Consider the following 16,808-nt stretch of genomic DNA (forward strand, 5'->3'; position numbering starts at 1 on the left):
GCCAATATCAGAGGAAGCATCGTTGTAAAACTTAACAAAATGTAAAAACTACAGAGCTGCTTTGTACAAGATAAAGGTTTTCCTAATATTACATGTGAAATCCTTTCTAAAATATATAAGTATTCTCTTTACTGCAACAAAATATACAGTAAGTTCCCTATACCAAATGACCCTCTTACCAATTGTGTATTCTACTACAGTCATTAATTGTTTTTGTCATTTTCTTATTGCCATTTTATAGGGCAAGTACATTTAGGCTACCCCGTTAGCTACAAAATGTGTTTGTTTTTCGGTTGTTGAGGCAAAAGCAGTAACTACAGACACTTGAATACTGAATACACACAGCAAACCAATTCTTTTTCACATATTTTTATTAAATTAGAATTCCCATTTCCAAAATATCTCTCAAGTTTTGAGTTTGAGACCTGCACCGAAATACTGTATGTAGAATTCTGTCATACCAGCTTTTGACTTTTTGAGTAGAAGTGATAGCCCTTGGGACTGTTTTACAGTATACAAACAAAGGCAGTTTACAGAGGTAGTGACCACCCAAGTTTACTTGTAAGTGCACTCTCGGAAACCAATACATGCTTCTACGAGGCAAAGTACACACATAGACCCTTCTGTAAAGCGATATCTATCAAGAAAGTAAATATATAGTATTGCATGAGCTATCAGATGCATCCGTACCAAGCAGATCACTTCCTGTAAATCCTTTTACACATTTCAATATTGTAAACTAAGTATTATCATCAAACTAAGCAGACTATGCTGTACGCTAGTGTCTTATGTTGGCTGTCCACATAATAGAAAACTTGCTTTTCTGTGTACAGCAAGATTGCAAAGACATCACAATTCTATATACCCACTATACACTGTTCCTAAACCCAGATCACGCTCACCATTACCCAGATCACGCTCATTTACCCAACATTGTAGCAATGTTGAAGCAACGTCACTGCAACATTGGGGCAATACAGACTTAGCTAGGGCAACACATCCCATTTAATTTTTCTCACAGGATTGCACAGATGCTCTGTCAACCATGAGGAATAAATTACAACAAACTCTCTCTCTCCTCTCACTCTTTATTTTGCTCTCATCTCAAAGGAAAGAAACCAAAACAAGTACAATCTTCTGTCATGTGCGAAACCAAGCAGGAAAGGCATTGCACACAGCATGTGTCTGTGTGTAAGTGTGTGTGTGTGTGTGGTCATGTTTGTTTTTCATCCAGTATACATTCTCCACCATTTAGAAAAATAGAATCATCGTTCACAGCAGCTCCCTCTAGTGGCACCTCCATGTGGCAGGGGACATGTAGTGCGCTAGAAACCTGCAATACATTAAAAAAACAGTCAATCTCACAGAAGATGACAAAAAAATCCTATACTATGATACTAAATTGTATGTATGCTAGTATTTTAGGGAAAATATGGAATATAGAAGCCTGCATTGCAGTATCACAGTGACATTGTTTCAAGTTGGTTGAGTCTTGTAGGCTACTTTTGAAATCTGTGCTCCTGAGGTACTTGATGGTCAAGTCCTTACCTAGAGGTCTAGCTCTTGCCACCCTTATTTTTGGATCCTGGCACTACATCTGAACTCATCTTTCCAGGCAGGTGGTCTTTGGCTGATGGGTTCTCCTCCTGTTGTTTCTGAGACAAAAGGTCAAAGGTCAAGTCAATTAGAGGATATTTATATCAAATCACATGAATATGGGCATGAATCTCAAATGATTATTAGGATCTAATTTCATTTGGTTTTCTTAAGGTCTAGTTCTTACCTTTGACTTAGACCTTGACTTGCTGTTGCTCTGCAATAAACAAAATTGACACCTTGTTCAGTGTGGATATAACTTCAGGGAGGGCTATGGTAAAGTGATACGGGAGACTTGTAATACGTCTCAATAAGACTAGAGGGCGCTGTAAGACAACCAACAACCATATCTGTTGTTCATAACCAGAGAATCAATGGCAAGTTCATCTTCCAGTGGAAGCTGGTGGGAGGAGCTATAGGAGGATGGGCTCATTGTAATGGCTGGAATGGAATTCATGGAACGGAGTCAATATGTTTGATACCACCGTTTATTCCATTCCAGCCCATCCTCCTCCTATATAATGAGCCCATCCTCCTATCGCTCTTCCTACCAGCCTCCACTGTTGTAGGTTAACTTTTCTACTAAGGGGAATAGTAGATTGACATAGGCTAGTGATTTTGCTGTTCATTACTCGTCTTGTTGGCTGAGGATAAGTAAATGTGGACAGTAAGTCTAACATCTTCAAAGTGTGCATCAGAATTAGGTTAGAAGGACCGCAAATCATTGCATCCTCGACTTGCCTGTTCTGTTAGTATTAATTACCATAATCTAAATGTGATTTCTGTCATTCTGAGCATCGTGGGTGGACGGCCCTAATCAGGTTACGCACCCAATGCATATGGGTACGGTAAATTTCTCAAATGTCCTAAGGAAAACCCTGTGCCAAACGTACCGAGTTGATTTATGCGCTCTAGAATTGTAAATATTAGCCACCATCAGTGATACCCACATACATTTATAACTGTCACTTTAGTGTTAGTTTCCTTCAACTTGTAGCTACATTTTGCATCATTTATAAGACTGTTGTTCAACCCCTATTCTACACTTTTCTCACCTAATATTTCATGGATTGAACAACTGAATGTGGCAACTTTCAGGATGAATCAAACCACTATTTTTTTATTCATCAATACATTTAGTGCATAAAGGCTCTCCAAACCTGTTATCTCTGATTCATAAATACTTTCATAAACCCTAAATAATCTACAAGATCAGAGTATTCTTTTTAAACCTACCAATTGGTGCTGAAACGGAGACGAATATGCATAATGGCTTTCTTTCATCGATACCCAATATTCTGAACCCGTTCTCTCTATATTGTCTAAAGGTACACCGTATTTAAAGGGATGGCTTTAGGTAAATGTAGGAGAGAGTGGGGTAAGTTGACCCAAAGGGTTAGTTGAGCTACCCCCCGTTTCTAGGAAACCATACACAAAATTAATGTGACCAAATATTTAGGAAGAAGTCATCATTTCATGGAGTCTGTGAAAGAAGAAACCACACGGAAAAAGTGGTAAGCAAAATCTGATTTTCAGTATGTCAAGTGAATGTATTGTGTTATATGTTTCATGATGCTTGTATCTAAACCAAAGTTACATCACTTGGGGTCTCTATAAGCTACAATATGAGGTCCCAAACTTAGCATGAAAGTGCATCCTTGTAGCTGTGTGGGCTAATATAGTCAAAATGTTTGAGCCAATGGCCACCATACACCATACAAATGATGATTACATTTGGTCAGTTTTATGCATAATATGCTACGTATTTTTGCAAGGTGTCATGCATATGAACTCAAGATAGTTTTTTATTGTTACAGAGCAGACATCATCATGCCCTGTTTATACAAACGTAAAACAATCAGGCCCCCTTGGAGGTTCTTGAAAGAGCAGCCAAGGAAATAAGTAAAGGGAAGAAGTCCATTTGAGCAGCAGCAAGTGATGAAAAAAGAATAGACTGAATGACACTGAAGAAGTACATTGACAAAAAAAAAGATTAACATGTACCTGTGTGAAAGAGAGGCCATGATAGATAGAGTAGCAGAGGCTGAGCTAAAAATATCAAGAATTTTGCAGACCAGCTTCATGGGCTTAGTAGCCTCAAATGCAGAGAGCCACACCTGCAGAGTGCGTTACGCACCTGCATTCGGTAAGTCTGAATACCAACTACTGAGAAGTGCTTAAATCAAAACGCGTCAAAAAGTCTGATTTGGGCCATATGTACGTACCTCCAGACTGGGCTGTGTCTGCTTTGTTGTCACAACTACTGAGGTTGCAGCAGGACCAGGTGAGGAAGAGAAGTCTCTAGACAAGAGGTCGAGGGCACTGCTGTCATCCATAGACGGCTTTAAGGAAGGAGGAAGATGGTCACAAGTGTACATACGGTTTACATGAATTCAACATTACTTTTATGAGTTGCACTGTGTTCAACACAGTATGACATTGAATACGACTGATCTTGTAGATACATTATAGATACAGTTGGACAGAAACCTTACCTGCTTGGGCCTAACATCAGCCTGGGCTTTGGCCTCTGCCATTGCCTGTGAGGAGAAAATACACAAAACCTTATTAAAATATACAGCCTTACTTACACCTGGGGTGGCAGGTAGCCTAGTGGTTAGAAAGTTGGGCCAGTAACGGAAAGGTTGCTAGATCGAATCCCCGAGCTGACAAGGTACAAATCTGTCATTCTGCCCCTGAACAAGGCAGTTAACCCACTGTTCCTAGGCCATCATTGTAAATAAGAATTTGTTCTTAACTGACTTGCATAGTAAGGAAAAATAAATAAAAATATTAGCGTTTCCCAAACTTGGTTCTGGGGACCCCAAGGGGTGCAAGTTTTCATTTTTGCCCTAGCGCTACACAGGTGATTAAAATAATCAAATCTTAACAATGAGTTCATTATTTGAATCAGCTGTGTAGTGTTAGGGAAAAAAACAAAACGTGCACCCCTTGGGGTCCCGAGGACCGAGTTTGGGAAACGCCATCCTATATACACCTCACTTAACTTATGGGCACAGAGTACCCCTTTCTGATTTTTGTTTTGCATATTTTTGATACTGAATGTTATCAGATCTTCAACCAAACCTCACATTAGATAAAGGGAACCTGAGTGTACAAATAACAAAAAATTGTACTTCTTTTAATTAACAAAGTTATGCAACACCCAATTTCCCTGTGTGAAAAAGTAATTGCCCCCTTACACTCAATAACTGGTTGTGCCACCTTTAGCTGCAATGACTGCACCAAACCATCACACTACCACCACCATGCTTGACCGTTGGTACTGTATGAGGTTCTTACTGTGGAATGCAGTGTTTGGTTTTCCCCAGGCATAATGGGACCCATGTCGTCCAAAAAGTTATACTTTCGACTCATCTGTCCATAGAACATTCTTCCAAGTCTTGATGATCCTCTAGGTGCTTTTTGGCAAACTGGAGCCAACCTTCTGGATGAGATGGATCTCATTATGTCTTGTGAAAACCAAACACTGCATTCCACAGTAAGAACCTCATACCAACGGTCAAGCATGGTGGTGGTAGTGTGATGGCTTGGGGATGCTTTGCTGCCTTAGGACCTGGACGACTTGCCTTAATAGAAGGAACCATGAATTCTGCTCTGTATCAGAGAATTCTACAGGAGAATGTCAGGCCATCCGTCTGTGAGCTGAAGCTGAAGAGCAGCTGGGTCATGCAGCAAGACAATGATCCAAAACACACAATCAAGTCTACATGAAAATGGTTAAAAAGCAACAGATTTGAAGTTTTGGAATGGCCTAGTCAAAATCCAGACCTAACCCCAATTGAGATGTTGTGGCAGAACTTGAAACAAGCAATTCAGGCTTGATAATCCACAAATGTCACTGAGTTAAAGCAGTTCTGCGGGAAGAGTAGGACAAAATTCCTCCACAGGGACGTGAGAGACTGATCAACAACTACAAGAAGCGTTTGGTTGGAGTCATTGCAGTGAAAGTTGGCACAATCAGTTATTGAGTGTAAGGGGACAATAACATTATCACACAGGGGCATTGGGTGTTGCATAACTTAGTTCATGAAATAAATGACATAAGTATGTAATTGTTGTGTAAGTTGTTCACTCATGCTCCCTTTATCTAATATTAGGTTTGGTTGAAGATCTGATAGCATTCAGTATCAAAAATATGCTAAAGTAGAGAAAATTAGAAAGGGGGAAAATACTTTTTCACAGCAGTGTATATACTGTTAATTATTTAGTACTAATCCAATATAAAAACAAAAGACGAAAGTGGGCAGAATTGTACAGTATTACTTCTGTGTTATTGTGAAAAGTTCACGTATGTAGAAGGGCGTAAAAATAACATAAGGGCCGTTTAGTACCATTTTATTTGGTGTATTGCATTTACCACGTATTAGCGTTAGCATTTACGTTATCATTAGCACATTACATTAGCATCTTCAGGAATACCCTTCTTATTTCCTACTACAACCCTGTATATGTTACCTTAAGGTCTTTCTCTGTGGGCCGGTACTCAGCTGGAAGGCTGACATCTCTCTCCCCCATCTTGATAAGCTTCTCCTCCATGATCTTCTTCTCCTAGAATAAGCAGACTCAGGTAAAACAACAGATAGCATTAGCATTAGGCTAAAGGCTAAAGGTTTCGCTGCAGTGAGGTAAGGCTTATTTTTTTGGACCAAGGAATAGCCTTCAACAGTTGTGTTGCACAAGAGTGAATATTCCAGTCGGTCACACTTTAAACTAAATACATCATGTGTAGGCTTAATGAAGCCTTCATATCACCCTTTATAAGTACCTTGACGATGTCCCTGACTGAGACGGGAACGGGCTCTGGGATAGGAGTCATGTTCATTAAGGTGTCTGACAAGGCATCCAGAGCATCTACCGTCCCTGTAGACAGCTACACACACCGCATGCAAACACACACACGGTTACATGTCACTACTGACAATGGGTATCTGACTGAGACACTAAATGTGAATTAGGCATAGGACAACAATAATCTCACATTAAGTGTGTGTGTGTGTGTCAGTACCTGGCGGTTAGCAGCAGATTTGACTGCAGGGGCAACAGCTGGGGCTACAAATTCCCCTGCCAGGGCGTCCAAGGCAAAGTCATCTGCGGCCTACAGACACAAAGGAGGAGAGGAGAGATGGAGGGAAAATGTATATGTTAAGTGAGTTGTTCTGCTACCGATGAAAAACTAAGAGACACTTAAAGCAACCAGACATAAAAACACGTATTGGCTGGTCATAGATTTATACAGAGCAGACCAATCACTGGATGGTTTGATAAGTGAGTGACCAATGGTAGAGGGTGTTGTTCACCTGTGTTGGAGGAGCTGGGGGGCAGAGGACAGGAGCCTGGACAGTTGGAGCCACAGAGGAAGACATGAAGTCACCTGACAGGATGTCCAGAGCCTCACCTGAGTCCATGGACGGCTGGAGAGAGAGAGAGAACAGAGGAGGAGTGGACGGGAGATGATAGGGAGGAGGAGAAGTGAAGAGAGGAAGAAGATATGCAGTTATGATGATCAAATTCCCGTACACCAATAACTCCTGGTTCTCTTTAGTTCTGTTTCTTCTCATAGTGAAAAGTAATGTATTTTTTGATCTCCCAATGACTTTTGCTTTGCGTATATGAGGCCCACCTCTTTCTTGGGAGGAGGCAGGTCTTTGCCCTCTGTGAACCTGTACTCTGGTGGGAGAGTGTCATCCCTCTCACCCACAAGCACAGCTTCCATCTCTGTCAGTTTGCCCTCCTAAACAGCACACGCAACAACAAAAAAACACACACACACAAACAGAGCTGAAATTAATTCTATCCTTTAAAAAAGGTCACTGGGACTGCTACACTATGTACTATACTGTAAGCTAGTCATTGTAAGAATAACTTTGTTGTTCAGTGTATGTATACCGTGACAATGTCCTCAGGTCTGATCTTGGGAGGTTCGGGCGCTGGTTCTGGAGCAGCCAGAGTGTCTCCCAGAGCACTGAGAGCATCCAGGGACATACCCTGGAGACACACACACACAGGGATTAGCTGTGTGCAGGGACTTTTTTCTTCAGTTGATTCTCTTACTGCGCCTTAGATTTCTCCTGTGTCTACACATAGCGTGGTTACCTCATCAGTGGTGGTTTTAGTAGGTGCTGCGGCTTTAGTAGGTGCTGCGGCTTTAGTAGGTGCTGCGGCTTTAGTCGTGGCTCCGGGTTTAGTAGTGGCTCCGGGTTTAGTAGTGGCTCCGGGTACAACAGGAGCCATGCTGGGGGCTTCAAGGTCAAATGTACAAACGGCTCTCTATAGACAGGAAGTAAGGGCAAAACACATACACATATGATATGACCTGACAGTACGCAAGGTATACTGTACATATGCATGCACATACACATCATGACCCGACAGTCGGCAATACACAAGGTACACACACACAAACGATATGATTTGAATACAATGAACACACACACACACCACACTACATAACTAAACATATACAAAACACCTCAGTGAGTTTACCTGTGGGGGGTTGTCGAAGTGAGGCACCACGGGGGCCTGGACAGCGGAGGCCTTAGTAGGAGCCACAAAGTCTCCAGCCAAGGCATCCAGGGCTGCTAAATCATCTATTTCAGCCTGGGAGAGATAGACTCACATACTTACAGCTTATAATGCCTTCCTAAGGCTGTCATAAGATTGACAAAATGGCTGTTATAACATGCCATGAGCATTGATAACGACCCACTTTCTGCTATATCGGTTGATTCTTACTGACATGCCATATTATGATAGCCCTAAAGTAATGGCATTGGAGTGACTTTCACTTAGAAGATTACCAATAGACCCATAGAAAATTAAAGTATTGGAGGGGTAAATCGATTCATAACAGAGTTGACCAATTAGTGGATGGTTTGATAAGTGAACGACCAATGATAGAGGGTGCTGTTCACCTGTTTGGGAGGAGCTGGGGGGCACAGGACAGGAGCCTGGACAGATGGAGCCACAGAAGAAGACATGAAGTCACCTGACAGGATGTCCAGAGCCTCGCCAGCGTCCATGGAAGGCTGGAGAATGAGAGAGAGAGAAAGCAGAGTACAGAGGGGAGAAGTATGAGTACTGTGACTCAAATCTCAGTATACTATAACATCAGATCCCTTTGGAGGTCGCCACTGGTATTTACTATAGGTGTGATGAAAGTGGGACATGAGGCTTTTGATGGCTTCCGAAGGCTCACCTCTTTCTTGGGAGGAGGCAGGTCTATGACTTTGTCCTTTGTGAACCTGTACTCTGGTGGGATAGTGTCGTCCCTCTCACCCACAAACACACCCGCCTCTGATGTCAGTTTGCCCTCCTGCAGAACAGAAATGTGCACCAAAAATGTTTTGCGCACGTGTACACACGCACACACAAAATGTAGCACAGGCGGAATACAAGTCAGTGTACCGTGACAATGTCCTCAGGTCTGATTTTGGGAGGTTTGGGCGCTGGTTCTGGAGAAGCCAGAGTGTCTCCCAGAGCATTGAGAGCATCCAGGGACATACCCTGGAGAGACACACAGAGAGGGACATGAAGAAAGAAACACCGACAGAGAAAGGGCGACACAAGGGGTTAGATTAAATGTTCAACAATGATATGGGATGATACATAGTACAACAGTAACAGTTTTTCATTGGTTAGATAGAAACTGTATCCCTCCTATGACAAACCTCATCTGTCTTAGGCTTGGTGTCCATTGGGGAGTCAGCCAACTGAAACGCAACAAACGTCAATAGATAACAGCTTCATGACCCGACAGAAGTACTACATGGAATACATATTTTGCATGGAAACATTTTTTGTTGCCGACAGTACAGTACCCAACCCGCCACAAAGCATGACAGGCTGAGCTGCAATGATGGACAACCCAATATAAAATTGGAAATAAGCGTTTGTCAGTGTTTATGTGGTGCTCATTACGTTGTTACGCATGGCTTATTAATGTGTGATCATGACGTAGGACTTGCTTTCTTTGGGGTTATTTACCTTTTCCACCTTAGCTTTCTTGTCCGCGGGGGGAGCAGCAGACTTGGTCACAACGGGAGACTTAAACTCAGTTTTCTGGAATGGAGGAGAGAGATTATTTGAGTCCGTTCAATACTGTTGCTTGGGTTCTAGTTGAGAGGAAGAAGGGAAACCATTTGGTAAAAGCTCACTTGAACCCTTCACTATAAAGGGGTCTTCACAGCAGCTTATCTTTACATGACATAACAGTTGTCATAAGCTATTACAGCTGACATTGGTGTATGTCAAAATTACATGACACGGTCATGTTGTTTGCAACAGTATGCAGGGCAGGCTATTCATCAGAACCTTGACATAGTAACCAGTAGGTGGCTAGCGAGTTAGCAGTCCGATAAGCTAGCCAAAATGTTGCCAGGTGTCATTATGACCATGTTATGTCAATTGACATTCCCTGACATTGCTTTTCGTAACAGTTTACCATGTCACGCTAATTTCTTTTAGAATACAGTTTTACAATGGAGGAGGCAGGTGAAATATCAGCACTCTTCATTTACCTTGACAGGAGCGGGTGGAGGGGGAGCGAAGTTGGAGAAGCCAGCAGACAAGGCATCAATGGTAGCCAAGTCCTCCACTTTCTGTTAATAGATGAAATTGTATCACTGTCATATATTAAACATGAAGAGTCGGGACCGCTGTTTCACCCGAAAGACTATGGGACTAATAACGATCCTGTTACCCAATGTATGTTTCAGGGAACATGACCCATAAGTGATTATAACCTGGAAATAGTGAAGTCTCACCTTCTCCTGTTTCTGAGGGATGGGAGCAGTAGAGGTTGTGAACCCAAAGGAGAGGGATTCCAGAGCATCATCTGTGCTCATGGGTTTCTGATACAAGCAAAGCATAGTTATACACAAAGGATTACAGTAAAAGCTGTGTCTTCATAATACACCACTAGATGGCGCTTTAGACTAACTCCAACCATTGAAAGAGGGCAGAATAACAAAGACCAGACCACACTTGGCAGACCAGAAGGAAAAGTACTGACACACCCATTACATTCCCTAGGATCTTACTGCAACCAAGCACTTGGCAAAACTCTGAGCAGAATCCCTTTACTTAGCATCAGTTTTATTATATATATTTTTTCAAACACGTAACCAATGGCCAATTTTAGACAACTCACTTTTGACAACATACTTGATCGGTAAAAGAGTTTGCCACATGTCCAAAGAAGTTCTTAGAAGCAGAGGTATACAACAGAGAGCACTACAGTGCAACACAAGGTGTGGCCCAAAGTTGTGACAGAGGGTGAATAAGTGCGTGTATGGGTCGTTCCACGAAATGGGTCTCTTTTGCGGCACTTTAAATATTTAAAGTAGAAATTGTGCACCAATATTGAATTTTAAATGCCTGCTATATTAAATGAAGTGCCCTTTAATATAGACCACATGAATTAAATACATCTGAAGAAATCAAAGTAGCAAAATTCTGCATTTTGACTGTCCTTACGTCAACCCTGTGTATTTTAACCCACTTAACCACACAATTTCGCCAAGTTTCACCACGATGGTACAGCCCCCGTACGATGGTACAGCCCTAGTTGATTTGTTGCTTTGACAAAGTCATTTCTGAAGATTATTATTTATGTCATGTGATTAATTTACATCTGTCGATGTCAACCCTGACATCGAAAGATGTAAATGTCATCTTTTTTAAAGGTCAACCCTGTTATGTGTACTGAACTCTTGATTTAATATGGTGAAACTATACATTTTTAAATATTTTTTCCCCCAAAAGAAACATTGAACATCTAATAGTCAAATCATAGAGTAAAAGCAGGTGAGCTGGTTCTACTGTTTTTGGCCATTTTCTGGTGTTTTGTAACACGTCAAAACTTACCCATAGATAGACAGGCACATTTTTATTTAACAATTTCAATGTTTTTGTAAAGCTTGCATTTAATTGCCACTCTCTATTGAACACAACAAACTTTCATTTCCCCTGTCACCAGGGGATTTATGGCTGATTTAAGATGAAATCGTCAACCCTGTTACTTTATTTGCCACTTCATTGAATAATAGGGCAACATTTTGATTTCCGCCTAAATAGACATAACCAAATGTAATTATTTTTATTTAAAAAAAGTGGGGCAATATGGCTTGAAATTACTGAAATGCTTTCTAAATATAGTAACAATCAAATTCTAAACAACTTTCAAACTTCTTATAACTGTAAAATAAATATGATCATACTTAATGACAGTACAATATTGGCACCATTTCATTTAACTGCCGACAGAGAACGTTCTATTAAACGTCCACTGAGCGACACCATTCAAATGTGTGCAGACTCGTTACAACTTCAGCTTTAAGCACAATTTTCGTCCGCCTTTGTGACCAAAATAAAGTGTTATTGTTTCAATTCTATGAAATTATTTAGTATTTTGTCATGTTGAGAGCTTTAAATCCAGCTGAGAATATCACAGGGAGATGAACACAATGGCTGGATCCACTAGACTGTCACCGTTCATATGCTGTCTCCTAAGCTGGGCTGGGTCGCTCAGCGGAAGAGCAAATTTATCTGGATAGTCCAGAAAATGTGACACGTCACTTCCTATACAATTGTGGGGTCTGTGTATGGGTGAATAGGCGTGGAGTAATGAGTAATTGTGTGTTGACAATGTATCCTCTGTTAGTGTGTGTGCGCAAAAGGGTTTGGCAGAACTAGAACCGGCTGGTTGAGATGGCTCTACTGTTGTTTGCAAAGCCAACACCCCTCAGCGCAATGCAACATTCCACACTGTAGAGGTATCCAACACTGTCAGAAGAAACCAGGGCATTAGGCCTATGGTTTATTTTGTTCATGAAGTGTGTATGTGAGAAAGATTGAGAGAGAGAAGCAGAGAGAAAGAGGAGAGGGGGGGAGTCAATATCTCTGTTTTTCACCACAGCATACTCCATACGCCTCTCCTTCCAGTTCTCTGCTGCCAATGACTGGAACGAACTACAAAAATCTCTGAAACTGGAAACACTTATCTCCCTCACTAGCTTTAAGCACCAGCTGTCAGAGCAGCTCATAGATTACTGCACCTGTACATAGCCCATCTATAATTTAGCCCAAACAACTACCTCTTTACCTACTGTATTTATTTATTTTGCTCCTTTGCACCCCATTATTTCTATCTCTACTTTGCACCTTCTTCCACTGCAAACCAACCATTCCAGTGTTTTTTTTTACTTGCTATATTGTATTTACTTCGCCACCATGGCCTTTTTTATATTTTTATTTATATATTTTATTTGCCTTCACCTCCCTTATCTCACCTCACTTGCTCACTTTGTATATGGACTTATTTTTCACTGTATTATTGACTGTATGTTTGTTTTACTCCATGTGTAACTATGTGTTGTTGTATGTGTCGAACTGCTTTGCTTTATCTTGGCCAGGTCGCAATTGTAAATGAGAACGTGTTCTCAATTTGCCTACCTGGTTAAATAAAGGTGAAGTAAAAAATAAAATACAGTGCATCGCCTGGCAGTAAATACAATGACTTACCGGGACATCCTTTGGCTTGACATCTGCAACTGGGGCCTACGAAAATGAAAAAAAATAATAAATTATTCTATATAATATAAGTTCATTAATGACATAGTTGAGTATGCCTAGATTTAAATCAAATCATGTTCTGAAAAGAATAACAAAAGGTTATTCAAGGGCGGTAACTACACACAGGCTTTTCCCACCTGGTCCAGAAACAAACCCTAGCTCTGACCCTCTAGGGCACATCACGTAGATCTGACAGAATTGCATTGATATGGTAGTAGCTCCATCTTGGTCTCTGATCAGCTTGGTGGACATTTGGCCCTATTGCTTACACCTATCAAGTCCTCTCAGAACTACACACGTGTCCTGGGATAGGCTAAGGGCTAGGAGACCTGATGACCAAGAGTTCCAGTCAAATGTGTAATATCAAAGAGAGTACTGCAGTGCAAAGCTAAAGACACACAAACTTAAAGCTCTCCAACAGCAACATAAGTGATGATGATGACGACGACGAGGAGCAGGAGGACGAAGACTGTAGGAGAAGGGGGATTAAGAGTTAGGGACTGACCATGTCCTCAACTCGGTATCCTGGGGGCAGTGGGCAGTTGTTCCCCCCACATATCACTCCCTCCTGATGGGTCAAGCCATGCTGTGTGACACATGCAATAACACACACTGTTACATTTGGTGACTGGGTGGACACACAAATACATCTATCCAACTTGCACTGTGCGCACACACACACACACACACTATGTGAGGGTGCTGTACCTCTATAACCTCTGGCCCGGTGTATATGGGGGCTGCAGGGGCGAGAGGCTCTGACGAGGGCAAGAAATTAGCCAGGGCATCAAAGGGGTCCGCATCAAGCTCCTACACATGATACAACAACTCAAACACAAGCAATGCAACTCCATGCCATTCATTTTTTGGTGCAATATAACACCCACATAGAGAGAAAAGATAGATCAATGATTTACCTCTTTGGCTGTCTTGGCTGCTGGGGGACCTACTTCCACCTGTACCTGCAACCCGGAGCAGGAGAGATTAGTGAATACAACACTGGGTTACTATCTGTGACACTGCTCATCTCCCGTGCCCAACTGAGCTTCTGGGTGGCTGTGGACTCAATTCAACCAAACCCACAAAGGTAGTACTCACGCAGGAGCAAAAGCACTCTTTTTCCTGTCGTCAAATAAAATATAGAATGGTACAGTAAACACTCCTCACCGCTCCACTGCTTTAATTCATGGCTACATTGTGTGAAAACAGAGAAAGAATGACACAGGAAGTGATCAATGATATAGCCCTAACACCAGGGATAGCCCCACCCCCAAGAGTCTTCTTCTACTATAGCGTAGTTAATATCGAACAGCAATCCGGAGTCTACCTTGGTCACTGGACCCTTCTGAGAGGGGCCTCCAGCCGCGGCACCGCCTGCAGAAACAGCCTGGGGCAACTTAGCAGGATCCTTTTTAGCCATGTCAGCTTTGCTAGATGTGGTGGGCACACTCTATAAAAAGGCATATGGTTCACGCCATTAGACGAGGTGCAGAGCAGACCTCAGAGAGCTGCGCATAGCCTTAGAGTCAAAGTTTAGTAGAGTGATAAGACGATAGTTAACAGCTTATCGCCCGTAGATAATGACAAAGGAAAGGAACCATGATAAGGTAAGTGCCTAATCAGACTGTCATTTGCCGTCACTGTTAAGAAAAGTATTAGGACGGTAGTAAGCACCCCCGTAAGGCTTCAAAGAGGGTACAGCAAAAACAGAAATACAACAGGTCCCCATCAACCTAAACCAGGTAAACAAAGCCAGAAGCAATACAAGATGTGGTGCGACGCAACCAGAAGAAAAAGTAAAAGGTGGAAATACCATTGTGCCTTCTCTGTGGTGATGTGTCAGACACTGTTTGTCTTGACGAGTTGAGCGTAACACAAGTGTGGGCATGCAGACTCAGTCACATTAGAGCAGAAGTGTCCATTCAATTCCCAGTCAGACACCTCCGGGCCAGAAGTAAGGAAGTCCAAAGCAGAGATACGTTTTGAAGGATATCGCCGGAGAGAAAGCCGGAGGACGGATACTATATAAAAGGAGTGGAAGAATATGACGATAAAGAGAATGACTTAAACCACAAGGTCACGGGGAGAGATAATGACGAAGAAGACATGGAATTGTGACCCAGGAAGAGAGTGTTGAAAGGGGGAGTGAGTTTTAAAAGAAAGCCAGGCCGGGCAAAGAATAACGATCGAGAAGAAAGAGGCCTCGCCCCACACTCATCGATTGTCTGCCATCTACCTTAGCTGTCTGTTTCGGAGACTCTTGGAGCTTCGGTACTTCAGCTTTCCACGGTGTCGCCGCCACTCCGACAATATTTCCTCCTCCAGGGGTAGGAGGTGTAGCTTTGGCAGGGTGCATGGGCGCAGTCTATATTTAAGAGGAATGAGTTAAAACTCAATGGATACAACACAAACAGAGCAGATTCAATGTATTGACACCCGTTAAATTCAAATATGTCAAGGTGAATGGGGGCCCAGTGAGTGTGAGGTGCAGGGCTTATTCAAATCTAAAGTAGGGTAAAGTTGGCCCTAGACACTAAACTACGGTCAGTTTTGTATTCCCTTCCCAAATTGGTTAAGTTAGGCATTTAGAGCGGGTAAGCTGATCCTAGATCTGTGCCTACGGGCAACATCGACCCGGAATCTGAAACTCAGCAGTCATTCAGGCCATTAAGAGGCCCTACAAGGGCCAGAGGATGAAACTATTACTATATTTAGGGGAGGGGTGTTTGGTGTTACCTTTGGGGTGTCTTTAGGACTGCTTCTGGTCCCAGGTGTTGGTATGTCAATAATAGTAGCACCTGCTCCAGCAGTGTTTGGAGAGACAAGTGTCGTCTACAAACCAAGAAGCAGGCGTAGAACACATTTTGGAAACGTGGTTCAGAAAACCAGCCAGCAACATGTTATGCACATCACCAATGGACAGTGAAGGGTCCTAATCCCGTACTCCAGCATGTAAAAAAAGCACAGTCAATCAATAAGCTCATTGCGGTCATTGTGAATAGTGATGTAAGCAGATCGGAACACACCCTAGGCCAAGCTGTGAAGGAGGCAATGGTAAAGAGCGAGATTCCATTTAACAGAGTGTACTCTACGCCCATGGGAACCCATTTGGGAAGAGAGTTAAAGATGTCAGAATAAGCCATGATTGTCCCACAAGAATCTCCATAGACCCAGCTACCTCTGGCATCATCACTTTGGCAGCTCCTCTCTGTGTTGTCCCGGCTGTAGTAGGACTTCCTCCCGCTGCGACACCACTTCCTGTGGCTCCACCCATTGTCACGGACTCCGCCCTTGGCTTCGTAGCCATGGTCGAGGCGGCAGATGCACTCTGTAATGCAACAAGGATTGTGATTGGCTCGGTAACATTTGATTACTTTCAGATTGCCTTATCCAATTGCTTATCTATACAAAATTCTGTGCCTAGTGATGCTTTCCTCCTCAAAAAACTAACAACAAATGACTGACAAGTAAAAATGATGACGACACGGCAGAGTATGTACAGATGCATTTAGTACTATACATAACCGTGTGTGTATGCAAAATCTCTACATAGGTATGCAGTGTATGCATGTGTATGATACAATGAAACATGAGTAGCTTTACTACGTAGCAAACTG

The 16,808-nt window shown here is 42.3% G+C and overlaps 1 protein-coding gene across 22 annotated transcripts in view; it reads right to left on the bottom strand.

Annotated features, from left to right (window-relative positions):
• Positions 1-353: 353 nt before the first annotated feature.
• Positions 354-16,808, bottom strand: part of LOC129841796 (calpastatin-like) — a 77,358-nt gene continuing 60,903 nt past the window's right edge. For 9 of the 22 annotated variants that reach the window (XM_055910021.1, XM_055910061.1, XM_055910030.1 and 6 more), the window contains 28 exons: positions 16,370-16,519; positions 15,928-16,023; positions 15,428-15,556; positions 14,519-14,641; positions 14,109-14,153; positions 13,900-14,001; positions 13,697-13,777; positions 13,141-13,176; positions 10,383-10,469; positions 10,137-10,217; positions 9,604-9,678; positions 9,288-9,329; positions 9,025-9,123; positions 8,816-8,932; positions 8,532-8,645; positions 8,104-8,217; positions 7,714-7,887; positions 7,507-7,605; positions 7,241-7,351; positions 6,918-7,031; positions 6,626-6,715; positions 6,386-6,490; positions 6,076-6,168; positions 4,092-4,136; positions 3,822-3,938; positions 1,784-1,813; positions 1,549-1,655; positions 354-1,333 (listed from right to left, as the gene is read on the bottom strand). In XM_055910021.1, the coding sequence (XP_055765996.1) occupies positions 1,557-1,655; positions 1,784-1,813; positions 3,822-3,938; positions 4,092-4,136; positions 6,076-6,168; positions 6,386-6,490; positions 6,626-6,715; positions 6,918-7,031; positions 7,241-7,351; positions 7,507-7,605; positions 7,714-7,887; positions 8,104-8,217; positions 8,532-8,645; positions 8,816-8,932; positions 9,025-9,123; positions 9,288-9,329; positions 9,604-9,678; positions 10,137-10,217; positions 10,383-10,469; positions 13,141-13,176; positions 13,697-13,777; positions 13,900-14,001; positions 14,109-14,153; positions 14,519-14,641; positions 15,428-15,556; positions 15,928-16,023; positions 16,370-16,519 (2,568 nt within the window). In that variant the 3' untranslated portion in view covers positions 354-1,333; positions 1,549-1,556. The remainder of the gene's footprint in view (positions 1,334-1,548; positions 1,656-1,783; positions 1,814-3,821; positions 3,939-4,091; positions 4,137-6,075; positions 6,169-6,385; positions 6,491-6,625; positions 6,716-6,917; positions 7,032-7,240; positions 7,352-7,506; positions 7,606-7,713; positions 7,888-8,103; positions 8,218-8,531; positions 8,646-8,815; positions 8,933-9,024; positions 9,124-9,287; positions 9,330-9,603; positions 9,679-10,136; positions 10,218-10,382; positions 10,470-13,140; positions 13,177-13,696; positions 13,778-13,899; positions 14,002-14,108; positions 14,154-14,518; positions 14,642-15,427; positions 15,557-15,927; positions 16,024-16,369; positions 16,520-16,808) is intronic. The other 13 variants (XM_055910160.1, XM_055910176.1, XM_055910186.1 and 10 more) reach the window with 10 other exon arrangements.

Source organism: Salvelinus fontinalis, chromosome 3 (assembly GCF_029448725.1).
Source record: "Salvelinus fontinalis isolate EN_2023a chromosome 3, ASM2944872v1, whole genome shotgun sequence".
Classification (NCBI taxonomy): Eukaryota; Metazoa; Chordata; class Actinopteri; order Salmoniformes; family Salmonidae; genus Salvelinus; species Salvelinus fontinalis.